The sequence below is a fragment of the Eptatretus burgeri genome, chromosome 2 (assembly GCF_056783735.1).
Source record: "Eptatretus burgeri isolate ZD-2024b chromosome 2, Ebu_testis_v1, whole genome shotgun sequence".
NCBI lineage: Eukaryota > Metazoa > Chordata > Myxini > Myxiniformes > Myxinidae > Eptatretus > Eptatretus burgeri.
This window is the reverse complement of record NC_140962.1, coordinates 81,662,836-81,680,258: the sequence shown is the minus strand read 5'-3', so window position 1 is coordinate 81,680,258 and position 17,423 is coordinate 81,662,836. Positions and strand designations below refer to the sequence as shown.

General features: G+C 39.7%; 1 protein-coding gene and 1 pseudogene across 1 annotated transcript in view; both read right to left on the bottom strand.

The window, feature by feature from the left end:
• LOC147032421 (corticotropin-releasing hormone receptor 1-like) overlaps window positions 1–17,423 on the bottom strand; it is a 68,604-nt gene that overhangs the window by 25,384 nt on the left and 25,797 nt on the right. The window contains exon 3 of the mRNA XM_085870048.1: window positions 121–240. Within this exon, the coding sequence (XP_085726174.1) occupies window positions 121–240 (120 nt within the window). The remainder of the gene's footprint in view (window positions 1–120; window positions 241–17,423) is intronic.
• LOC147032422 (uncharacterized) lies at window positions 11,988–13,326 on the bottom strand (annotated as a pseudogene).

Sequence of the window (17,423 nt, the reverse complement as noted above, 5' to 3'; positions counted from 1 at the left end):
GCAGCAAATCTTAAGATACCAAAAATCGCCAATTCTTGCACACTGAGCATAAATCTTAAGAAAAAGAAATTTCTGCTTTTTCTACACTGAGCATAAATTGTCAGAGAAAAGAAAACTCACTGCTCGAGTCATATCGTAGACCATTGAAGCTCTCTGGACAAGGTAACAGCACCATCATTCCCGCAGGACTGTGCGGCCAGCACGTGCCAATGGTGTCACGCGTAGCATTACAAGAGACACCTACAGTCCACAAAATTATTCATCAAAATCTGCATCACTTCTTTGTGGTATGTTATCCAAGAAGAGTATTTTATTTGAGAAGCTTTATGTGCACACTTAATTCATTCAATGCTCCAGAATTTTGGATCTGCCCAAGCACAGTTTTCAGGTATAAAATACACTATGTCGGCTGATATTGCCTTGCCAGTATGTTCAAAGTCATGGCACAGACTGGCCTACTCTTTTTTTAAAGACAAGAGGAGATATTTAATGTCGACAGGTGAGAGCTTGCAAAAAAGTCTCCATAACCTGGAACAACTGTGAGCTGGTACTTTTTCAAAAAAGCAGATAAGATGGAGCTAAAGAATTAATCATCAATTAACCTTCTCTCAGTGCTTCCAAATTGTTCAAATAAATTATCAATAACAGACTCAAAATTGAACTGGACAATAACCAACTATGGGGGAAGTTGGTTGGAGAATTGCACAGTGGGCAATGGATCACCTTCATACAGTAAATAAGCTTTTGGAAGCAGTGGCGGATTAACGCATGGGCACAAAGGACCCGTGCCCAGGACCCCGAGCTCAAGGTGGACCCCAATCTCAATATGGGCTCCAAGTTCAACGCAGGCCCGAGGAGAGGCAGCGTGAGGGCCATGCAACCCTTGCAATTGCATGGTGCCCGCTGATAGCATGGGGAGCTACATGACCGATTATGGTTCACAATCTTTTGAGACCGAGCCCCCATTGGTAGGATTGCACTTTGTGTCAACTGGTGAGTGGTGATAAATACAGCGTAAAGGGAACGCTCCATCTCAAGGAAAGAAAGCACTGTGATGTAATGAATTCATTAAAAAATGTTTTCCCTGATGTTTAACTAGACAGGACTATTACAAACTTAGGGGGTGAGGTTAGGTTAGTGGAGAAAGCAAGTGGAATAATAATTATGTTTAATGCACACAAATACAACAACAATCAAAAACTATACAAGGTTGTGTAATTCCTCATGTAAATGCATAGTGATATTGTTCAGAAAATCCACACTACAATTTATTGTACGATCACAAAACTACCCCTCATTAGTAAATGGACTCACCCATGCGCACATGGAACATTGAGGTTTTTAAAATCAAAGCACCTGTCCCAAGGATGAAACAAAATGACTCCTGCGGTGCTAGAAAGCGAAAATAGGTCAACAAAAGGTGAAAAGGGTGAAAATCACCCGAAATTAAATTTTTTTGTTTATACAAGCGGCAGAAACAGAAAAGGCTCCTCGGTCTCGCACATGTGCCAAGGTGTGTTCAATTACCGATTAGCTTGCTATCGCTTGCCAGGCCATCCATTCCTTATCAACGGTTTTGTTGGACTGCTTACTTGAGTGCCAAAGCCACTTGGCAAGCATTCTACAAGAAACTTCTTTGCTCTTCGACAAGCCTCGCCTATAGGGGCGGATCCAGGATTTTAGGTTGGGGGGGGGGGTGCAAAAATTTAGATTGCATTGAAAAATACAATTTTGCTGGGGAACATTTTTGCAAAGAAGTACTAATTGTTTTGATTAACAAGGTCAAATGAGCTAAGATCCTCATCCTCTTAATGATGACGTCATAAAACGAATATGACGTCATTGTGATGTATCAGGTTTGCGATAAATTATCTGTGTTGATGCCCGGCATGATACCCACAAACAAAATTCAAACAGCTTGCCTAGTTTCGGAGAAAATGGTATAGATGATTTCCATTAGCGGCGATATTATGACGTCAACTTTTTTTTCTAGGAAGAATTTCCAAAATCGGAGATGGTTACTGCCTGCGCGTGGGCCTTCTTCATATACATGACAAGTTTCACGAAGATCCGATGAAAACTCTGGGTTGTGAAACAAAAAATGTCAAAAAACAGGAATGACGTCATAAAAATTGATATGACGTTATAGTGATGTATCATATGTGCGGTAATTCATCTTTGCTAATGCACTGTTCGATTCCCGCAAACATAATTCAAAAAGCTTACCGAGTTTCGGAGATAATCTTTTAGGCAATTTCCATTAGCGGAGATATTTTGACATCATAACTTTTTTTTCTCGGAGGAATTTTCAAAATCGGAGATGGTTACTGTCTGCGCGGGGTATTTTTACATATATATGCCAAGTTTCAGGAAGTTCCGATGAAAACTGTTGGCTGTGAAACAAAAAGTCCACAAGAAGAAGATGAAGAACAACAACGTCAGTAAGACTTAGAGATCCTCCACGAGGATCTAAAAATAAATCCTTAAACGTTCATCGGATGGGATAAGAACTCGGGATCTCTTGTATACTAAACAATGGTTAAATTACGTTGGAACACACAGTCTGCTCTCTTTCTTATCTGGATAGTTCACAATGACGATGCATAAAAGGACCAAACCAGCGAAAGATAATATAACTAACACATCACTCGTAATCACCATGACAAAATTCAAACACACTGAGAAGGCTGACCAGTTAGTGCAGTGACAAAATCAAATTGCAACAGTTCAACTATTTCTTACATTATTTTCTGCATTCACATCATGCTCCTTCAATTCTGTCTTTTTTGGAAGAAAAAAAAAACTGAATACTGCTTTGAATATTCCCCATTTTGAAGAACTATATTGTTTTGCTTCGTTGATGGTGGTGGTGGTTGTTGTTGTTGTTGTTCAATCGGGATATCAAAATGACAATACCAGAAACTACACCGAAAATACCTAATTGATGTCCATCTTTTTCAACATCCGGTAACTTACAGACCCTAATTTTTGGCACAATATATTAATTGGTACACTTCGAAAACGTAAACATAATAATTAAACACTTCGAGCATTTTCTCAAATGTAATCGTTGCACATTTTACGTTTAAAATTTTTGGAACGCAATCCAATATTTGGTAGGTTTACCTAGCTTACTGTATATTCAGTGGAAATTGTTAGAAAAATTCACTGCACGAGACAGTTTCCTTTCCCACATTCCGAGACTGCAGCTTCGGTTATATATACCTCATTACACATGAAAAAACAATCGCTTTTGTCAGGATGGAAGGGGTTGAGGGATGCCGCCCACCGGGAGCATCCGCGAGGGGTTTAGGGAGGGCGCACACACAAGATGCCCCCTGATCCGCCCCTGGTCTATGTATGCAAAAAAAAATAGGACCACTGGACCTGCAGCCTATCTAAGCCCTGGCCTAATGTCATAACCAAAATTTGGCAGCATTCTGACTGGTGGGTCCAGAGAGGAAGAAATTTAATGGTTTTTATGGATTTTCCCAATAATTCACCAAGTCCACCATTTTGACACTTTCAGACAAATGATCAGCATGGCCTCACAATTTAACATAAATTCCCTGTCCTAATGTTGGAATCCAAATTTGGTAGGAGTCTGACTGGTGGGTCTGGAGAAAAAGATTTTTGAAGGAATTTATGCAACTGCCATTTGAATGGCAGACAGGACGCTCTGTACTGTCTATTAGCAGAGCACAAGATAGAGCTCCTGTCCTCAAGCAATCCCCAACCCCAACCTACAAGTAGCCAGAATACAGGTGCATGCCACTTTGCCCAGATGACAATACCTTATCTGGAATTCCAATTCGACATAAGCTAACTTGAAGGGCACTCGGTGGAGCGCATACTTCCGTTACGTAATGCCTGATCCACGAGAACATATCGGGCCCAATACATTTTTGAAATATCATGCTATACAGTACTATATCGTTTTTTTGGCCCAATCTCTCAATGGTGAAGAATCACTTTAAAAATTCTAGTAGTCGGATCCAGATCCGGATCTTCACGAAAATCTAATCACTTCGTCGTTGTCACACACCGAATCTGCCCACAAAATTTCATCTCTATTTGTGTCGATCCGTCCACAACTTTTTGAGATATCGTGCTATATATTGGTTTAGCCTGATCTCTCATTGGTGAAGAATCACTTGAAAAATTATCACATCCGGATCCAGATTCGGATCTTCACCAAAATCGAATCAATTCATCCTTGCCACACACCCAAATGTCCACCTAGTTTCATCCAAATCCGTCCACAACTTTTTGAGATATTGTGCTATATGTCGTTTTTGGCCCTATCTCTCAATGGTGAAGAATTACTTAAAAACTCGAGTAGTCGGATCAGGATCCGGATCGTCACAAAAATGTAATCAGTTCATCCTTGTCACACACGGAACCTACCCACAAAATTTCATCTGGATCTGTCCACAACTTTTTGAGATATCCTGTATACAGACAGACAAACAGACAGACAGACAGACAGAAAGGGGTGAAAACATAACCTCCTTCGCCTTCGGTAGCAGAGGTAAAAATAAGAAAATATAAAATTGGTAACTGAACACACCCCTGCAAGTGCAAGGGTGTGTTCCATAATTATCAATAAGCTTGTAGAGTGCTCACCAAGTGGCTTAAGCACTCAAGTAAGCACTCCAACTAAATGGTTGAGATAATGAACAGTTGACTTCGCAAGCAATAGGAAGCTGATTGGTTATGGAACACCTTAACATGACATTTTTTTTTTCCAAGGGGGGAAAAAAAGCAATGAAACGTGGGAATTCCTCTGGACGTTTTGCAGTCGAGTCAAAAGCAACATAGGATAAGAGAGTCCTCTTTTTGAGCCGAAATATTGTTTGTGCCCAGGGCCCCAAAAATGTTAATCCATCTCTATCTGGAAGAATCAAGAGAATATAAACTTCCTTTGTCTCTCATATTCATCGATTATGAAAAGTTTTCAACAGTGTGGAACAAATGCCATCACAGAAACTCATCATTACCGAAATGCAAACTATGGATATGTTGGTATATTCAAAATGGTGGAACAGTGAACTTGAAACTACACCACAAATAGTGCCAAATTCAAGATCGAAAGAGGTGTCAGCCAATAAGACACATTCTCACCAAAATTGTTCACTAAATGCCAACAAGGCATTTCAACAGCTAAATTGAGAATAAAAAGGAAAATCATGTCGATGGAGAAAGACTAAATCACCAAGGATTCACAGATGACATCGTTTTAACATCAAATAACGTTGAAGATCTGAAAATCAGAATGGAAGAGCTGAATTTTGAAAGTCATAAGATCAGACTAATTATGAATATGACAAAGACAAAGTGAATGTTCAACCATGATGAAAAAAGGAAGAGTTTCAAATTGATCATACTATCAATTAAATTCACTTCAGACAACATATATATATATATATATATATATATATATATATATATATATATATATATATATATATATATATATATATATATATATATACAGTGCGACCCGCTTAATAGAATCACCCGTATTATAGAATCAAAATCGTTGAGACCGATTCCATTGTATCTAAATGTACACAATTTTTCCCGTTTATTAGAATCAAAAACCTGCTTAATAGAATCAGCTGCTGGCCATCCACTTCGACAGTTCAGCGCCTACTGGCCGCACAGTTCCAACTTTTGCCACCAGGCGGCTGACGTCATGCTAAAAATAACGCTATGCCACTACAGTGATTTCAGTAGTCATTGTACAGATAGGCAGACGGCTGACAGCTGCAGTCTAAGCACTAGGCGTGTCCATTTCCACGATGGACAGAAAACGAAAGCGGACGGATCGTTCAAACATTGATAAAGCACAACTCCTGAGGGACTATGACGCTTTCCCCAGAATGAGCCAACGAGAAGCTGCAGACAAGTTGGAAATTAACCAGCCGATCCTATGCAAGATTCTGAAAGATCGAGAGGCCATTCTGAAAGGTCAAGTGGATTCGTCTTCTTCTCAGAAACGCAAGCGAAGTGGCAACGCACCCGATGTCGAATCAGCAATGGTCAAGTGGATTCAAACTTCTAGAGAAAAGGAAGCACCGCTTTCTGGACCTCTGATGCGGGAGAAAGCGGCTCAGTTCGCGGAAAAGTTCAACAACAAGAAGTTCAGTGCGACAAACGGCTGGATTGACCGGTTCAAGAAAAGACATGGAATCGTCCACAAGAAACTTCACGGAGAGGCAGCGGCGGCTGACGTAGGAGGGAAACAACAATGGCTGGACCACGTGTTTCTGGATCTCGTAGAAGGCTTCACGGCTGATGAGATCTGGAATGCTGACGAAACCGAGTTGTATTTTCGGGCCTTACCAGACGGAACGTTCCTCTTCAAGGGAGATCAGCACTGCGGTGGGAAAAAGCCAAAGGAAAGAATCACGGTGCTTTTTTGCTGCTCGATGACTGGTGCTAAGCGTCCTCCTTTCGGTATTGGTAAAAGCAAGAATCCACGGTGTTTCAAAGGCCTCAAAACAATTCCAGTTCGCTACAGAGCCAATTCCTCCGCATGGATGACAGGTTTCCTCTTCAGTGAATGGCTCGATGAGTGGAATCGCGAGCTTCGGCGTCATGACCAGAAAGCGTTGCTTCTCATCGACAACTGTCCGGCACATCCCCAATCACTTCAACTGTCGAACATTACTGTGGCATTTCTCCTGCCGAACACAACCTCTGTTCTTCAACCGTTAGATCAGGGAATTATCCGTTCATTCAAAGCTCATTACCGCCGTGCCATGCCACGAAAAGTGCTCACTGAGATTGACAACGAGGATGGAGCAATGGCAGCGAGTGACTTGGCGAAAAAGATAACGATCCTCGATGCTATGCTGTTTACGTACGCAGCATGGAATGATGTGAAGACTACCGGCATAGTGAACTGCTGGCGCAAAGGAGGAATTTTCATCGGAGCGGCAAGCGAAGGCGAAAGGGTCGAGAGCAATGACGACGACGAGTTAGCCAACCCTCTTCAAATGGATCCCGACCAATGGCAGGACTTCGTCAACATGGACGCCACTCTCCAAACCACAGACGATGATGTCACAGACGAAGCCATCGTTTCGGCAGTCCAACGCGAAATGGGAATTGCTACTGACGCAGACTATGACGCCGACACTAAAGTGGAGGAAGAGGAGGAAGAGGAGATCTCTGTCCCGACCATCAAGGAAATGATGTCTGCAGCTAAGACGATCAGGCTTGGTTTGCTATCACATGGGTTCAGTGACATGGTCTTCCTGCGCAAACTTGACAAGGAGGTCACCGCCATTGCCACAGACTCGTTAAAGCAGGCAACAATCGACAATTTTTTCATTACAGAGTAGGCTCATCGACAAACCTATGTTGTTTTGCTTTGAAAAGTACATATGTACTGTACGTGTAATTGTTTTATTTTCAGTAGTAAGTTACATTGTTTTGAGCAAGTGTGTCATATAAATCAAACTAAATGCTGAGTATTTGTCTCCGTTTGTGTACTCGACATTTGATCCGCTTGATACTCCACAACTCTGGTGAACTCGGATATTAGAATCACCCGCTTATTAAAATCAAATTTGTCCCGCCCAAAGTGATTCTATTAAGCGGGTCCCACTGTATATATATATATATATATATATATATATATATATATATATATATATATATATATATATATATATATATATATATATATATATATATATATATATATATATATATATATATATATATATATATATACACATACAGCTCTGGAAAAAATTAAGAGACCACTGCAAAATTTTCAGTTTTTCTGGTTTTACTATTTATAGATATGTGTTTGAGTAAAATGAACATTTTTGTTTTATTCTATAAACTACTGACAACATTCCTCCCAAATTCCGAATTAAAATATTGTCATTTAGAGAATTTATTTGCAGAAAATGACAACTGGTCAAAATAACAACAAAGATTCAGTGTTTTCAGACCTCAAATAATACAAACAAAACAAGTTCATCTTCATTTTTAAACAACACAATACTAATGTTTTAACTTAGGAAGATTTCAGAAATCAATATTTTGTGGAATAACCCTTATTTTCAATCACAGTTTTCATGCGTCTTGGCATGCTCTCCACCAGTCTTTCACATTGCTGTTGGGTGACTTTATGCCACTCCTGGCGCAAAAATTCAAGCAGCTCGGCTTTGTTTGATGGCTTGTGACCATCCATCTTCCTCTTGATCACATTCCAGAGGTTTTGAATGGGGTTCAGGTCTGGAGATTTGGCTGGCCATGACAGGGTCTTCATCTGATGGTCCTCCATCCACACCTTGATTGACCTGGTTGTGTGGCATGGAGCATTGTCCTGCTGGAAAAACCAATCCTCAAAGTTGGGGAACATTGTCAGAGCAGAAGGAAACAAGTGTGCTTCCAGGACAACCTTGTACGTGGCTTGATTCATGAATCCTTCACAAAGACAAATCTGCCCAATTCCAGCCTTGCTGAAGCACCCCCAGATCATCACCAATCCTCCGCCAAATTTGACAGTGGGTGCGAGACACTGTGGCTTGTAGGCCTCTCCAGGTCTCCATCTAACCATTAGACGACCAGGTCTTGGGCAAAGCTGAAAATTGGACTCATCAGAGAAGATGACCTTACTCCAGTCCTCTACGGTCCAATCCTTATGGTCTTTTACAAACCTCAGCGTGGCTCTTCTTTGCTTCTCATTGATGAAGGGCTTTTTTCTAGCTTTGCACGACTTCTGTCCTGCCCCGAGGAGCCTGTTTCGAACCGTCCTCGCCGTGCACTTCACCCCAGCTGCCGTTTGCCATTCTTTTTGTAGGTCACTTGATGTCATCCTACGGTTGTTGAGTGACATTCGAATGAGTTGGCGGTCATCCCGGTCAGTGGAAAGTCATTTTCGCCTTCTGCCAGTCTGTATCTTTGTTGTCCCCAATATCTGCTGCTTGACCTTGTTCTTATGAACCGCCGTCTTTGAAATTTTAAGGATGGAAGCAACGTAACGCTCACTGTATCCCTCTGCCAGTAAAGCCAGAATTGAACCCTTCTTTTCCTCACTCAAAACCTTTCTTTTCAACTCTTTTAGCATGGTCAATAGTTATTTTTTTGATTCCAATCACTTTTGAGGTTCTACTAGCACTGTTTTTGCCATCCAGCTGGTCCTATTGCAAGAGGATAATGATGACCACAGCAATGGTTTTTATACTTTTCATTGTTAAATAAGATTCAGTTTAGGTGATCACCTAATCAGTTCCTCACTAAGTAGAATGAGGTGTGCCTGTGTTGGAATTCAACAGACACTGGAATGGAATGGCTGCCATACATGTGGACATGCTGATTATATCCACATACATGGATTAGATCCACATACATGTGGAGATGCTGATGTATATGTGTATATATATATATATATATATATATATATATATATATATACATACATCTATATATATATACATATATATATATATATATATATATATATATATATATATATATATATATATATATACATATACATATACATATACATATACATATACATATATATATATATATATATATATATATATACATATATATATATATATATATATATATATATATACATATACATATACTGTTGCGAATCTGGAAGCCTTGAGCACTCAACATACAGGTCCTATAGAACAGTTATATCGGTAAGTAAGTGCTTTTTTATTTTGGGTCTCCATCCCTCGTTTAATGGGTGAATAAATTAGTCTGGGAGCTAACAGAGATTTATACTACATCTCGAGTACAAAAGGTTTGAGAGCTAAAGTCATTAGATGGTGGGGTGGGGACATCAGAATGGGCATTCTTAAGTTTACCAATTGGTGCATTACGTAGGGGGCGCTGCTTAAAGTAGCCGCCAAAATCTGTTTAAATTACATTTTGAGTACATGAATCAAACTGGTGCCAAGAGTTTAATTTTGGCACTGTGATTACCGATATCTAATTCTGAAGTGACGGATTTGGTGCAAAACACATTTAAGAACGGCCTGAACGGGGCGCCACTGTCACGTTTAAATCACATTTTGAGTACATTATTGAATCTTTGTAGCAATAATCTTTAGACCATCCTGATGAAGGATCTGTAATTCTTAGGTGACGATTTTGGTGCAAAACTCATTTAAGAACGGCCTAAAGAGGGCGCTATTTTTAGCACATTTAAAATACATCTCAAGTACATCAACGAAACATTGTGGAAATATTCTTTTGACCTTCATAATAAAAGGATCACGAGTTCTTAAGTGATCATTTTGCTGCAAAACCCATTTAAGAAGGTGTCAGATGCAAATACCTGTTTTCGTTATATTAAGATCAATACAAAGCAGGTGAAACAAAGGTCATTTCTTACCGAGGAGCCCCTGGCTCTGGAGCAGCATGCTAGAGTTACCACATGTCTGAGCACTTAGTCTAGAGGAATATTGTTTTTCCAATATAGCAGAACATTGTCACTTTCATGGTTGTGAGAGTATTACTGGATTATTTTGAATACGTTGCCTGATATAGCTGAAATACTGCTAAGTAGGGCATTGAAATCTAATCAATCAGTCAGGTAATCATATCGGATACATGTATTCACAACTAAACCAGTGACCTGTGTAAAATTCCATCAGACATAAAGCTTTTCATTACATTCTGAATTAAGGCAAATTCTGATAAATTATGGTTAAAATATTATTTATGTTCTCTGCTAACATCATAAGACCATCTATACTTTTAAGACATGAAAGATTTAAAACATATAGAATGCATTGAAATTTGAATCTGATAGAATAGAAGAACAAAGAAACTATCAATTTTAACTTTTCTATCAATTACATATATTTCAATAACAAAATCAATTGTGACATGTAGATATGGCACCGATACATTGGAGGAGCACGAGTGATCAGTAAAAGTATTTGGACCTTGTCATTTTCCCGACACATTCAGTGCATATGGAACAAGCATCGTGAAAAATGAAAAAATAAACAGTTTTTCTACTTTAGGCAAGAGGACGTGCATCTACTAAGTAGCTACCATTGTAAAACACTTGTATCGAATTACAGTCAACCCCCGCTTAATCGCGGTTCACCTATCGCTCCCCCGGTTTATCGCGGGTTTTCCCTTGGAAAGTAACTAATTTTTTCTGCTGATTCCCCTGGTACATCACGGTAATAACATATAAAATATAAATTATTTAGCAATAAATTATAACGCGTGGTGCTCGACCAGTCACACAACGCACGAGACAAAGTTTCGCTTGTGAACTTCGAATATTTTCTACGTTTTTTCTCCAAGCCCCACGATGCCGCCCAAACGCCCTGCACTTTCTAAGGCTTCTGGCAAGGAACCGAAGCGCCAACGGAAGGTCCTGGGACGCTCCAGGAGAAGGTTAAGGTAAAGGTGCTCGATATATGCTTCGGGAAGGAAAAAGGTTTGCCGCCGTTGGACGAGAACTGCTCGTACCCAGCACCTCAAAACCTACCAGACCAGACTAGTCGATCTCTGGCACCTCAAACCCAATCACTGCCAAACCGACCAGACCAGACTAGTCGATTTTTGGGGGAGGCATCCATTAATCGCAGATTTTCACTTAGCGCGGGGAGGTTTGGAACGTAACCCCCGCGAGAAATGGGGGATTACTGTATATGTTGCAAAAGAACACTTACATGAATATCTTTGAAGTCATTCTGCTCTTTGGAAACAAAATTTTTGTCATGTATCAATTCTTTTGATGTCCAGATCCATATCATGCTAAATTTTAAAATATCAGTGTATCTCTACATCTTACGAGACAAAACATTAAAACTGCTGATGAGTCATATGCATACAGCCATGAAAAAGTTATATTCCTATACTGTGAAGACGTCCACAATTATGAGTTCACTAGTAGTTATTATTATTGGTATAATTATGCCTCAGTCTGCCTGTCTGTTACAAGATTCTAGGTATTCTCATCAGAACTGTTATCGTCATATGATGATGCTATTTCCATGTCCCCCCTCATCTTCCTCGTCCATTGCTTCTAATTCCTCTGTCTCTGGGATCAGGCTTTCGGGGAGTTGAACTCCTTCGAACCAAACCGGTTTGTAATGGTCATCAACTAACTGCCAGCCATTTTCTTCAGTGGGATGCTGCTCTATATGATTTTGATCTGCTCTTGCCCACATGTTGGCAACAAAGGCAGCACGCTTAATGTGAGTATTGAGCTCATCTTCGCAAGGTGGTAGTCCACTTGCATCCACGCCCCTTAAATTTGCTAGTAGGTTTTTTGCATTTCCCTTCGGTCCGTATTCTTTCATGAAATTGTCGTACCTACACTCATTCAGGCTGGTGTTTGTGGTATCCTTAGCTCCATACATTGCGGCTGTGAACCTCTGAAGGGCTACTCTCATGCTAGAATCTGTAGTGTTTGTTGCCATCACTCTGAAAGAATTCTGGTAGTCAAGTTGTTTTTCCAGTGTTTTGAAAGGTCTGACCTTCCCTTTTCTGAAACGCTGACGTATAATCCGATCAGGTGAAAGCATGGAAAGTCGGCAATGCAGCACAAAGGTCTGGTCCGAGCTAATTACAAATTGCAGTTATGCTGACGTAACGACGGTTGTTTTTTGAAGCTGTTCCAATATCCATCCACAATGTTGACTGAAATTTATGGCAATGGTACAATAATATTACTGCAATATCTGTGTCAGATGCCCTGACCACTATGTTTCCATGCTCATAATCAGCTGATAAGGAATGCAGACAAATCTTTGTATCAGCCTCTTCATGGTTGTTCCTTAATCCATCCACCGTGTCTCGCTGTACAACACCCTCTTTCACCTGGAAATGATAGCATTCCCCCGGGACATCCAGGAAAACTTCACGATCCCCCAAAATGCTTGCATATGAAGAATCCCGCCATTCATTGGCAATAGATATAGGTAGCTGCTTTTTGAAGGACCTGGATTTCAGGGCATCATTTAGATGTCTTGGTACTCATCTCTGCTCTGGCCCTGTGATGAAGAAAGTTCTGTTGTCGGATCCCCGCCTGTCTCTCTCCGTATCCTTAATTTAAGGCTGAGGATAATCATCAAAGACTATGTGTATGCGCTTGGCTGACGATGTTAAACTCTGGTTAAGAATAGTCCTGGCTAAGCCTCCGTATGTGGGGGGCAAATTTGGTGGCAAGCTATGCAAAAGGAACTGGTCATCTATGATGTAAGCACTGACTTTCTCTGGCCTCTCTTCAATATCTTTTACTTTACTTTCCAAGACATGAAAGAGAACACTTTTATCGGTCTTTACCATTACTTCATCAGGACTGGCCATTGACAAAGGTACTGGAGTTAATGGATACTGGAGAATATGCTGCAAGTCAAGTCTCTTCTTGATGGTCAGCACAAGGAAATCAGTAGTTCTTCACAGGAATTTGACCATAATTGATATTTGAACCCTTCTTAAATGGGTTTTGCACCAAAGGGGTCACTTAAGAACTAGTGATCCTGCATTAGGAAGGTCAAAGGAATATTTTCACAAAGTTACATTGATGTACTTGAGATGTGATTTAAATGTCCTAAAAATAGCACCCTCTTTAGGCGTTCTTAAATGGGTTTTGCACCAAAATTGAAACTGAAGAATTACTGATCCTTCATCAGGATGGTCTAAGGATTATTTCTACAAAGTTTCAATAATGTACTCAAAATGTGATTTAAACGTGACAGTGGTGCCCCCTTTAGGGCGTTGTTAAATGTGTTTTGCACCAAATCCGTCACTTAAGAATTACATATCGGTAATCACAGTGCCAAAATTAAACTCTTGGCACCAGTTTGATTCATGTACTCAAAATGTAATATAAACGGATTTTGGCAGCTACTTTAGCAGCGCCCCCGACATAATGCACCAATTGGAAAACTTAAGAATGCCCATTTGGAGGTCCCCATCCCACCATCTAATGACTTTAGCTTATAAACGGATTTTGGCAGCTACTTTAGCAGCGCCCCCGACATAATGCACCAATTGGAAAACTTAAGAATGCCCATTCGGAGGTCCCCATCCCACCATCTAATGACTTTAGCTCTCAAACCTTTTGCACTCGAGATGTAGTACAAATCTCTGTTAGCTCCTGCATTAAATGTACTTGCGCAGTGAGTTATCTTGATAGTTAGGGTTTTCTTTTATTTTTACACCACCATCAACGTCAACAACACGCCTTCACCTCGCTTCCTCATACCGACGCCATTGACTGCGTGCGTGTCGCAGTTCAAGGAGGAGCCTCGCGGCGGCCCTCAACCAATCAGCGTGCTACGGGTAGGGTGGCCGCCGCTCAGCCAATCAGATCCCGTGACGGGGAGAAAGGGGTCCGCGTGGCATCACCATGCCCCCGGGCCAATCGACAGATTTGCCGCTCCTTTTGGCCAATGACAGGACGACGAGCGATTCTACGCGCCAAAACCGTCCAGTGAGGGAGAGCGGGGAGGGCGGAGCCCCACCCCCCCGAGACAGGGTGAATAAGGGTGAGGCACGACCGGTGAACGAGAGCTTGAGCTTGAGAGATCCTACCTCCAACAGAACCGCAAGGGGTGCGCGCCGTCTCTCTGTCGGTGAACTAGCGAGTGTTTGAGATAGTTGATGACCACCGATAGTGATAAGTGAAATAAAAGATATCAAATAAATCCACCAAAAAACAATTGGGATACTGCGACAGTGTTCATTTAATTATTGAGAAAAAGTTATTTCTATGTCATTCACATATTTATGGAAGCAAAGGTAGGGAATACAATGAAACCTAGATGGTATTCATGGAATTACCCCGCACAGTCTTGATAAGGACTCTTGTTTTTTAAGGTTTTTTTTTTCATCCAATATGGCTGCCAGACCACATGACTGATGATGTCATCTTCATCTATCCATATTTTCCATGGGTAGTTGATGATTTAGTTAAATTTTGCATTGATCGATTAAGCGGTTTCTCCTATGAATATTTTCAAAGATTTTCCCTTAGATACAATATGGCTGCCAGACCACATGACACATGATGGTAATTTTTATGAAAATCCTGTTCAAATTTCAAGTCAATCGGATGACAATTGAGGATTTCAGAAATTTGGCCTATGTTGAGTTCAAAAATAATTGGTAGTTGAATTCAATGAGGTGATATGAAATGTCTGTTCATATTTCAAGTCAATTGGATGAAAATTAACAATTTAAGAAATTCAATCTTTGTTGACCTTTTGGCCAATGTTAACCTCAGAAATAATGGGTGATTGAATTTAGTGACCTGATATGCAAATTCTGTTCAAATTTCAAGTCACTCAGATGAAAATTGAAGATTTCAGAAATTTAGCCTATGTTAACCCTTTGGCTTATGTTGACCTCAAACATAATTGACGGTTGAATTCAGTGAGGTGATTTGAAAATGCTGTCCAAATTTGAGGTCAATCGGATGAAAATTGACAATTTTCGAAATTTGATGCATGTTGACATTTTGGCCTATGTTGACCTCAAAAGAGTGACCGCTATATCACATGGTCATGTAACATGTGGTAAAGTTTCAATTTCCTCCACTGAACGGTTTTCGATGTACGCGCTTAACAAAAATGCAGACATGTACAACGTACGACATATGCACATATGCTACCGATCGCTTAACCCTGCTCTTCGCTTCGCAAGTGCAGGATAAAAAATAAATTAATAAAGCGAAGGCTGAGAGGAGGTAAATGTGATAAAAGAAGGTTAAGAGAGTTGGAGAGAAGAGAGAAGAAAACAGAGGAAAGGAGAAAATGTATGGGTTTTACACTCTGTCTTGCCAGAGTAAAATCAATATCACTGATTGCAGACATACATTATTTTAACAATCTGTGTTGCAAACACAACCAAATACATGTATTAATATCTGATAGTATTCCTTTGGCATCATATGGTGCTTGAACCCATGAAGGCTTCTAAACAATTGTATTCGGCATGGCATTTTCCTTATCTAGACTGCTAAATCTATAATACATTTTGTTGTATATCTTGCATACCATTTGACAGAAATAAACTTTTCTGCAGGTCCTGATCCATGTTCCAAGATGTGTTCGATGGCATTCAGTCAGGACTCAAAGCCACCTCTGCCTGGAAAGGAGTACTTCCTCCCTGCGCACCACCAAGTCCTGACTGAATGTCATCGAGTATGTGTGGGAAATTACATGCTGCCAGTATGTAGTCCATTTGGTTGCGTTTGTATCACATAGGGTTAAATTAAAGCTTATTTGCAATCAGGCATGTTCATTTCTATTCTGGCATGGCACTGTATGTGTAAAAAAAAAAAATGTTTTGCAAACGTAGCATTCTTTCTGGCACCTCTAATGAAGTTAACAGTGTTTTTAATCCAGAAGGACATGAGGTGAGTGGAAGAGCTGAACAATTAGGATGTGTGCAAAAAAAAAAAATTGAGAATCTGGCATCCGTGCAAAAATGTGCTTTCATTTTTCTCATTGGCAGTCGAGGTACTTACTGATGACATAATAGTGCCGTATATGGTACTACAGTTATTTCTATTTGACCATTTTGTTCCAGATTATTCAACCTGACTTAAGTCCTGCATCATACTGTAAATTGCATAAAAGAGTAATTTAGATGATAATTTGTTCAGTTTTTTCAAATTTTATTTTCTTCTCTATTTAAGTTTGAACAAAACTGAAATTGAATTGAATTGAATTGAATAAAAAAAATAATGATAGTGGATGACAGTCACACCTCAAATTTGTTGGAGGAAATCACATGATTTATATAATGCTATTTGGAATGTTTAACAATAAAAGGGCAAGTTGAGTATGGTGGGAATTATTGTTACATTACATTCATTTTGATCGATTCATGAATTTTCAAAAAAAGATTATTCACAATATATAATAATATTCATGACAAAAAAATGACCCCTGCTCCTCAAACCCCATCTCAGTACCAATTGAGCAAGTTTTAATTGTTTCCTCATTAAGACAAAAGTGCTTTCATTTAACCCTTATACAGCACCAGTGGCAGGATTATAAGGCTATGCTTCTCACAATATAAATCAATTTGAACTTATTCTGTATTTTAAAACATATCATTCAGAAGAGGTCGTTCAATTTAAGGCTTGCATTTTAAATAAGTGTACATTGCTCTTTAAATATTATGAAAAGAGCTATCTTCAGGGCTGTTCAAATGATTTACAGGCTTACATATGAGAAATCATTCGTAAATTCAAGACCCCTGTTTAAATCAGGGTCTATGAAAAAAAACAAAGTAAAACATTTTCAATACAGGCATTTTACAAGCAAATGTAATTGCTTTCATTTCTGTTTTTTTACACTGCCATTTGCATTAACCTTTTTCAGGATAACTCAATGGTAGCATAATTGCCTATGAGCTGTTTAGTCAGCATTTAATTTTTGACACTGTATAAC